The sequence below is a fragment of the Dipodomys spectabilis genome, unplaced genomic scaffold (genome assembly GCF_019054845.1).
Source record: "Dipodomys spectabilis isolate Male_0828 unplaced genomic scaffold, ASM1905484v1 ptg000023l, whole genome shotgun sequence".
Taxonomy (NCBI): Eukaryota; Metazoa; Chordata; class Mammalia; order Rodentia; family Heteromyidae; genus Dipodomys; species Dipodomys spectabilis.
This window is the reverse complement of record NW_024870700.1, coordinates 8072613-8082498: the sequence shown is the minus strand read 5'-3', so window position 1 is coordinate 8082498 and position 9886 is coordinate 8072613. Positions and strand designations below refer to the sequence as shown.

The 9886-nt window shown below is 42.1% G+C and overlaps 1 protein-coding gene across 2 annotated transcripts; it reads left to right on the top strand.

Annotated features, from left to right (window-relative positions):
• Positions 1 to 500: 500 nt before the first annotated feature.
• Positions 501 to 9400, top strand: Sln (sarcolipin). 2 transcript variants are annotated; one of them, XM_042674950.1, is made up of 3 exons: positions 501 to 586; positions 3803 to 3985; positions 8783 to 9400. In XM_042674950.1, exon 3 carries the CDS (start codon positions 8857 to 8859, stop codon positions 8950 to 8952), a length of 96 nt encoding a protein of 31 aa, XP_042530884.1. In that variant the 5' UTR covers positions 501 to 586; positions 3803 to 3985; positions 8783 to 8856; the 3' UTR covers positions 8953 to 9400. The 2 variants fall into 2 exon arrangements, with proteins under 2 accessions (XP_042530884.1, XP_042530885.1); XM_042674951.1 differs by having other exon boundaries at positions 3803 to 4007.
• The last annotated feature ends 486 nt before the right edge of the window (positions 9401 to 9886 follow it).

The following is a 9886-nucleotide window of genomic DNA, read 5'->3' as shown; positions in this document are numbered from 1 at the left end:
TTGGCCAGAGATTGACAATGGCAAACAGTGGCTTCTTTTTTCAGCAGCTCCAGGACCCCAACTTCCCACTGAAATGTGAGGATTAGAAATGCATGATTCTGCACTTCAGTGTTGCATTGGCAGAGAGTTCATCTTCTTCCATCCCAGCCTTGGTGAACTCTGCTGCCGTGGTGTCTTAATCTTGTGGAATTTAGAGACTGACATGGGTCTCCATTTTTCAGGTCATAAAGGTGGATGCAAGTGGAGAAATAAGTAAAGAAGCTAGTTTAGCAAATAATCAGGCACAAGAGACCTGTCCTGCATCTCAGTGGGTTTAATACATCCATAATGCATTTGGTGATGGCAGGGAGGTAGCAAAAGCCACTGATAGTTTCTGTGCTCCTGCCAATCGGAGTTCTGTGCTCTTGACTTTCTGGACTTTGGCTAAGTTGTAGATTATAGAGACATGGAATTATTGCTGAAGATGGTTTTTACCAGACCTACTGTCAAATTGGACCCTCAAGGAAAGTTGTTCTGGAAGGAATGCTGCTAAGTCATGGGAACTGCTCATGGAAGGCAGTTTCTGCAGAATGAATTAGGGTGAATGGTAAGGAATGAATTTGCTTTGGTGCTGAGGTTTTGAAATCTTGTCATTCTCAGCTTTTCAAATGAGAGGTGAAAATGTTGATCTTTTTAAAAAAAATGGGGCTGGGAATGTGGCTTAGAGGTAGAGTGCTTGCTTAGCATTCATGAAGTCCTGGGTTTGATTCCTTAGTACCATACAAAAAGAAAAAGCCGGAAATGGAGCTGTGGCTCACGTGGTAGAGAGCTAGCCTTGAACAAAAGAAGCTCAGGGACAGTGCTGAGGCCCTGAGTTCAAGGCCCAGGGCTGGCAAAAATTAAAAATAAATAAAAAATGGATTTTCAGTGCCATGCTCCTATGGCTCATGCATGTAATCCTAACTACTTAGGAGGTCTGAATTATCAGTGTTTGAAGGCAGCGTGGGCAGGCAAAACTGTAGGACTTATCTCCAATTAGCCAGCAAAAAAAAAACAACAAAAAAACTAGCAGTAGAGCTGTAACTCAGCAGTAGGGAGCCAGCCTTGAGTATAAAAAGCTAAGGGATAGCACCCAAAGCTCTGAGTTCAAACCCCAGTATAGGCACTAGAAGAAAAATAAAATACATGTGCAAATCTTAAGAGGTAAACTCTCTCTAAAGCTTTTGAATGTATGTCAGATGGTTTTGCATAGCTTGTATATTTTTCTAGACAAGATTAGGTCAAACTAAAGACAAGCTAACTTCTGTTACCCAGTTCTGACATCATGGAAGGAAACATTGATAGTCAGAAACTTCTGATGTTGAAGATTCTGTCAACATATTGGGCCCAATATTACTTGGTAACAATGTTAGAAATACTTAAATAAGATGAGCAGAGAGACAAGTGGAACTAACTCAACAAATCACTCAAAACAAGGTGAGATTTTTTTTCCCCCTCAAATTACATTGAAATTGAGGAAATGGAGAGTGCAGAATAGAGTTCCAGTGTCATAACAAAGAGTAAAAGGTGGGTCTGAGGTAGGAGATGATGTAGCAAGAATTGGCCCAATTTCTAAATAAATAAATAGCTGACATTACATTGAAATTGACCAATTCAACTAAGTTAATAGCATTGGATAGCTATTTCAGTAATATGTCAACATGTGGTACTATCTTAAACATTTTTAAATATGGTAGAGCAAATTCATATTCCAGTGTTTTTGGTGAGTGCTGGTTTGGGGGCCTGCACTCAGAGCCTAGGCACTGTCCCTGAGCTTTTGTGACTCAAGGCTCTACCACTTGAGTCATAGCTCTATTTCTGTCTTTTTCTGCTTAATTGAAGATAAGAGTCACAGATTTTCGGGCTCAGGCTGGCTTCAAATCATGATCCTTAAATCTCAGCCTCCTGAGTAGTTAGGATTACAGGCATCAGCCTGTAATTCAAACATTTTAAAACTAGATACCTTTCCTAGAAACCCAATACTAACACATGGTATAATTAATTCTAACAGAATTTAAAAAAAAAAAAGAAAAAATTTTTTTCAGTATCAGAATCCTTTACCAAAAATACTTTGGGACTTTGAGGTTTTTGTCTATAACATAATGTTCTTTTTTGTTTCCTCTTGGGATGGTGGGATTCATGATAATTCCAATTGTTATAACTTGGTGTGCTTTCAAATATATGACAGTAAATGTTACATTTTAATTGGACAAACACTAATTTTGAGTGGTTAAAAAAAAGGGGCAGGTGTGGTTTGGTGACGAGGAAAACATTTCCAGCATTTGAAACAATCTGGCAAGGGTTGGGAGGCAAAAGACAGAAATCTGACTACAGTCAAAGCTTGCCAGATGGTAGCAAATAACTGCCAAAGTTCGATGGTGCTATAATTAATCGAGACTAGCTGTCATTTCAGCAAGCTATCTTCTTACAAGACAGGTGGCGATAGAATGCCGTATTGAGATTTCCCTCTGTGAGCTTGTGTTGAAATGGAGAAATGGATGGAAAGTCCTTTAATGGAGCCTTTAGTGTATGAAGAACAGTGAGAAAGGGTGGACTATGGACAATTACAGAGAATTTCATTTGTTGATGTTTCCTGGGAGTATATTACTTCAAATGACCCTAGTTGGGAATTTATAAGGGAAAATTTATTCTATTATGTGTAAAGGAAGGATCTGCCAAGCAACACAATTGCCCCTGTCATGTTTAGAGTATTTTTTTTTTTTTTTGTCGGTCGTGGGGCTTGAACTCTGGGCCTGGGCACTGTCCCTCAGCTCTTCAGCTCAAGGCGAGCGCTCTACCACTTGAGCTACAGCGCCACTTCCGGTTTTTCTGGTGGTTTATTGGAGATAGGAGTCTCACAGTCTCTCTTGCCCAGGCTGGCTTTGAACCGCGATCCTCAGATCTCAGCCTCCTAAGTAGCTAGGATTACAGGCGTGAGCCACCAGCGCCCGGCATGTTTAGAGTATTTATCTGATGTGCTTTCAAGTCTAATTAAATACTTCAGAGGCTTCATTGACCTTCAAACATGTGACTTGTGGATAATAAACTCATCACAGTCTGATTTTAGTCAGTGGTGGTGTTAGAGAAGTCACATAATTCCTTTCTTTCAGATGTAGTCTACATATATCTTTAGTGTAGAAGTTGTGTTTTCATTAAATTGGAGCAGTTCTCCAAACTCTGACCCAAATGATTGAAAGTCTAGCTTTGAGTTGACTGTGATGGTAATTCACCAACAGGTCCATACAGCCTATGGTTTGCTTGGCGGTTGCAGAAGGAACTAGATGAATGTGTAAACTTGTACCTCATGGGTTAGCTGGAAAGTTACATGGAGCAAGGGACGAAGAGAATAACTTTCATGGCTTAGACTAATGCCAGTTTTGGAGAAAGCCTGTGAAATTCTTCAGTGTATGTGTGTGTGTCTGTGTGTCTGTGTGTGCGTGCACGCGCACACATGTCTGGGTTCAAGGCAGAGGATTCTTCACATTTCAAATGCCTAAACATATGGGTGGTAAAGTGAAGTCACAGTTTTACACCCTCGCACGCTAAGCAGGGAGAGCAGTTAACTGAGCGCCAATGTGCTAAATCAAGTCTGTCACTCTTGATTTATGATGCTTTAAAGGCACGTTAGACATAAAGATATAAAAGATAGATGTAAAAGTCACACCAGTTGCTCTGAAAGTCAGCTAGAAACCCAAGGCTTTTAAATTCCTGGGTGGTATTAGTCCAAATTGGCAGCCAAAGGAACAAAGTCTTAGTCACCACACTTCCATGTCCTTCTGAACAGAAATAGGCTCGAATCTTCCGAGTGGCTCTTCTGAGGTGCTTCATCGGTGACGTCACACAGATTGTCACCGCCCTCAGTCTACTTTAGGCTCTGCTGAGAGTCCAAGAGTCCAGGCAGCCAGGGAGACAGCAGGAGTTGGAGGCTGAATTGGAGAGAGTAAGGAAGAAGCGTGCCATAGCCCAGGTGTGTCCTTGACCCCCATCAGGTAACAGCAGAGTTATCTGCCTGGCCTATAGAATGTGTGTGTGTGTGTGTGTGTGTGTGTGTGTGTGTGTGTGTGTGTGTGTGTGTGTGTGTGTGTGTGTGTAGGTCGCAATGACATTTCTTAAGACGTAAAGTATTATTATTATTATTGATTCCTGTTTTTCATTGGTATGTATTTTCTCCCTTCTTACTTTTTAAAATGTTTTTCTTCCTATCTTAGAAGAGAGTCTATTTTCCATCTCCCCAAAGTTTCTAATCACTGAAAACCACCATTGAACTTAGGGTGCAATTTTGCTCATAGCCTTTTGGGTTTTAGTAGATCCATGTGGCAATCACTTTGGGTCATATACCCCAGGGAAGAATTAAAATAAGAGACGGAATGTTTTATGGACTAACAGTGGAAAGGATGTCTGTTCTGATTCCTGCCTAACTTTGAGTCATCCTTCCTAAATATGTAAATATATGTGAAAATTCATCTTTACCCTACAGTTGTATGTGTTGATTGAATTGGGCCAATTGGAAATTCTCACCTTATTTTCCCCATTTTATTCAGTTAAAATACATGACCAAACAAATACTTGCAGTCACTGTCAAAGTTCAAAAAATAGTTACGAGGTAAGCCATGGGAAAGAAGTGTGCTCAGTAGCTGTCAATTCAGAATGCATAAAACGTGAGCAGTCTAGCAACAATGATAAGCCACACACATAATGATCATTTACCAAAAACTTGATCATTTACTAGCACCCAGAAATCTATTCCTGATCACCTCCCTTTCTGCTGTCTGTCCCAAAGATTGAAGTAGTTTTGACCTTCCTTTTCTTAGTGCTTTCCCATATATTTGTACATTCCTAAACAAGTTCTTTGTCTTTGATTCTATAAAAGGAACCATCTGTTTCTTTTGTATATTCTTCTTTTGCTCATCAGTTGTATTTGTGAGCTCTGTCCATCCTGTGTGCAGCTACAGTAGTGCTTACATTTTCTCTGTTCAATAGCTTTCAAATGTCTCCATATACTATTCAGCTATTCAAGTGTTGACGAACATTTGTGGTTTTTTAATTTTTTAATTTTGTTTTTTTACACTTTGAAGTTCCTATGCTACCTTGAACATCCTTGTACATGAATCCTGGCGCCCGTGTACTTGAGAATCTAAGGTAGAAGTTAAACTGTAAGCATTAAGGAAGAACATTTTCTACCTTAATTAAAAAAGTACCACATTGTCAAAGTGACTGAAAATTCACACTTAATTTAGTTGCAGTAATAACCTGCTGTAATATTCTTAAGAGGTGACCGCAATTCTGGGAACTAGCTCTTGTCTGTCACTTGTAGGTCTGCCTCTAATTTTCTTTTTTTTTGGGGGGGAGGGGCAGTCCGGTCGTGGGGCCTGAACTCTGGGCCTGGGCGCTGTCCCTCAGCTCTTCAGCTCAAGGCTAGCGCTCTACCACTTGAGCCACAGCACCACTTCCGGCTTTTTTTCTGTTTATGTGGTGCTGAGGAATTGAACCCAGGGCCTCATGCATGCAAGGTAAGAGCTCTATCACTGAGCCACCTTCCCAGCCCTCTAACTTTCTTTGCTACAAAAACAGCCTCTCTTTTAAAAGTCAATTTCTCAGCTAAGTTTTTGGGACAGACAAAACCCACAGTAATACTTGCCTAAGTTATGAAGGTAATTGGAAAAACTTCCAATAGCATTTTCCTCTTTTTTATTCCCCCCAAGTGTTTTCCTATTGGATCCCAAATCATGATTCATTTTCTTTAGTTTGTCAGTCCTGGGGCTTGAACTCAGGGCCTGGAAATTGTCCCTGAGCTTCTTTTGCTCAAAGCTAGCACTCTACCATTTGAGCCACAGCTCCACGTCCACCTTTTTCTGTTTATGTGGTACTGAGGAATGGAACCCAGGCTCCACGCATGCATACTAGGCAAGCACTCTACCATTAAGTCACATTCCCAGCCCATGATTCTTTCTAATATAAGAGCTTAATCTAATCAGCAGATCTGGTGGGTCAGTTAATTTGCTCTTCCTGAACTGGGTTACTTTGATCACTATAAACTGGTTTTTGCTTTTTTTTCTTACCTATCTCCACATTTCTTGGTAACTTACTCAAATAAACAAATGGCATTTAGGTTATGGTTTGATCTCATTAATAAGTTTATAGTACGAGCTGGTCTTTGATTCCTTTGTCTCCAGGCCCCATGTCTAGACTGATTCTCCTCCTGTTTTTTGAGCTTGTGGGCATTTGGTCATATTCTCACTTCCTCCTTCACCTATCACTTTTCGGTTGTTTAATTCTCCCTTCAAGCAAATCTTTGGAAAGATTCCCATTGGCAAATGACTACTTCCTGCTGTGGACCAAAGATGATGAAGAATTAAAAGAGAAAGGCAATGTAAACCAATCATTATTGGCTGTGTGCTAAACCAAGATTCAGCAACTAACTGGTTAGTACCACTTGGTTGGCACCAACAATTACACAATTAAATGAACTATTCGGCTAGAACGAATAATTTGGTCCATTGATGCTATACCAGATACAGTAATTAAAGCTAATAGTTCTATTTGGTTAGATGGCTCAAAATATTCAGACAAAAACTTGACTACGAGAGCTTTCCACCCCTCAAACTCTTACCCTTAGCAAACAAAATACTATTTTGTTAAGGTTTTACATTCACATAAGGTTTTACATTTAATAGTAAAACTTCACCCTGAATGTCTAAAATGTAGGTGTCTACCTAAAATTATCTAAAATACAGAACACTGGTATGTTATCTACATTGTCGCTCTACATCACCAAAGGTAATAATTTGATGGCTGGCATCATCTATGTTCCCGAGGTGTGGTTTCTTGCAAGTACAATGTGCACGCACTCTGAAGATTCCAATCCTGCTCTTTGAAATGTTTACAATCTAGGCACATCCTGGGCTGGACTAAAAATAGCTGGCACAAGCCCTGAAGCTGAAATGCTCATGAGGTTAACACTTGCTCTCTGGACTGACTAGCAAGGGACTTTTGGTTGACCCCCCAGTAGGCTCTGTGCCCAATGCAAAGCCATGCAGCTGTTGGCACTATTTTACACCTTCAGCTGGGGCTGGATGAAGACTTAGAGCAGCCTGAAATCCAGAGGATTATGTGATCCTCCGCCCAAGGATAGATAATTCAGTGTCTCATGGGCAACACTGAACTGTAACATTCTTTTCTTTTGGTGTCTGTACTTGCTGATGCCTTTAAGTTAGTGAAGTAAACACATGCGTTCATACACACAGAAGTCAGAAAGAAATGAAATGCTTTAAATTTGGTTAAAAGTGCCAGTACAGAGAAAGTACAAAGTACAAAGAAAGTACAAAGGAAGAGAAGAATCAGAACAAAAATATTGGTTTTGGTGACACCAGGAAGGGAAGCCAGACTCTTAATATTAATACAAGTTGTGTGTGTGTGTGTGTGTGTGTGTGTGTGTGTGTGTGTGGTTTAAGGTATTGACTCATGTCACTGTGGATGCTGACAAGTCTGAAATTTCCATGGTAAGCTGGAGTGAAGAGTGGAAGCCCTTGTTCAGAGATAGCCCAAGGACAGATGTTGGACATCTGGGATGGGCAAGGTTGAGTTACGACTTCTTGATCCTGGAATGGCAATCTTATCTTTTTCCTGTGGGTTCCTCAATACCTTCTTTGTGTCCTTTCTTTAGTTATTTTTCTCCCCCACTCCCCTCCCCCCCCCCACAAGGCACAGGGCCTCATAATTCCTAGGCAGATGTTCTATCTCCTGAACCAAGCCTGCAGTCCCTTTTTGCCCTTTTTTTACCTTTCCAAGGTAGAGTCATGCTCCCTGCCCAGGCTGACGTAGGCTTCTATCTACCTCGGGCTTCCCTGTGTTTTTACTGCAGATGGTAGGTACAAACCACTGCACTTAACCATTGTGCTTCTCCTGTAGCTGGGATAACAGGTGCTCACCACCACCGTGTCCAGCCATTGAGTGAGAAAAGTCTCTTAACTTTTTATGCCTAGGCTCACTCCAACTGTGATCCTCCAATCTCTGTCTGTCAAATAGCTGGGATTACCGTCCTAGTCACTGTGTCTGGTCTTTTAATCCCCTCTTTTTCTTCCTTTTTTTTTTGTTGTTGTTGGTTGTAGAGCTTGAACTCAGGGATTAGGCTCTGTCCCTGAGCCCAAGAGAGAGATCTCTTGAGAGATCTCTCTTGAGAGAAAGATCTCTCAAGGTTAGCACACTAACACTTTGAGCCATAGCTCCACTTCCAGTTTTCTGGTGGTTAACTGGAGATAACAGTCTCATGGACTTTCCTTCAAGAACTGGCTTTGAACCCCAATCCTCAGATCTCAGACTCCTGAGTAGCTAGGATTACAGGCACGAGTCCCCAACATAATCCCCTGTTTTTAACAGGACACCAGTCACCTTGCATCAGGGTCTACCTGAGTGACCTCATTTTTGTTTGTTTGCTTGCTTGTGTTGGTACTTGAGTCATGCCTCCAGCTCTATTTGCTGTAGGCTTCTTTTTCTTTTTTCCTAAGTAATGTCTCATGCTTTTTGCCTAAAGTGTGCCTTGGCCTGCAATCCTATTACCTAGGGCCTCCTGAGTAGCTGGGATTACAAACATAAATCAGTACTCTAAGCCTTAGTGACCTCAAGATGCTCTCTCCCAATGCAGCCACATCCTTAGGGAACTAGGGCTGTAAACATAAAAATCTCGAGGGGGACACTGTCAACAAATATCATCTTATATTAACCCTCGTTTACCTCCCCATGTCTTGATTTGGTTGCTTCCTCTTAGGAGGTGAAGACAAGCCGGAAGGCGAGTCTGCCGGAAGTTGAGGCTGCCGGAAGTCCTCCCCAGCCAGTGTGAGGATGGAGCGGTCCACCCAGGAGCTGTTCCTCAACTTCACCGTGGTCCTCATCACTGTCCTCCTCATGTGGCTCCTTGTGAGGTCCTATCAGTACTGAGAGGCCAGGAGTTGTTCCCAGGCCTGCCTAGATGCCCTGGGGGTGCCTCCTGCCTGCCCTGAGAGCCCACAGCTGGCATGGGGTGTCACTCTTGGCACCCCCAAGCTCCTCTGACCCACACTCACAATGCCTGACCTATCCCAGCACTAGGAGTGATCATGTGTTCTGTAAAGATGCTGCTTGCATGGCCTGCCTGGTGACCAGTGAACACTAGAGCTAGCCCCAACTCCTACTGCCCATGGGTTAGACAGGCTACAAGGTCAAAGGCAAACTGGATTCATGATGCTGCCACACCAGAACAGTCCCTGATGTGTCTCAACACACTCTCTCCCCCACAATCCGCACTGCCTGTAACCAAACTCTCATTCAACCCGCCAGAAGCAATGCTAGAGGAAGTCTCTGTTAACTTCTCTAACTCTCATGTCAATAAAGTCAACTCAACCCTGAAGATAGTGGCTTTTTAGAATTTATTTTAGCTTCTGTGAATGGTGCAGCATTCACCCCTTGACTATGACAGAAGTGACAAACGCTCTGGTATTTCTAGCATTTGAGTTAAGCTAAGGCTCACCAACTGCTAAGGATTTGAAACCAAGTCAAGTAAGGGGATCACATTTCAATCATTCCTTTGGGTCAGTGTTCCTCAAGCCTTTCCCTTTAACCAGTTCCAAGGGCAGAGGGCGGATAACCTCACTCCGCTAGAAGATCTGAGCCAGCACCTGGAGAGGCCACTAAAAGACAAACCCCCTTAGAAGTCTTACAGCTTATCCTCAGAATTCACAAAAATGATATATTCTACTACATAGCATCTCCATGTTTATTTAACTCATCTGTCTCTCGTCTGTCTATCCATACCAGCTGTGGGGCTTGAACTCAGAGCTGGGCCAATATCCCTGAGCTCTTTCCCTCAAGGCTAGCAATCTACCACTTGAGCCAC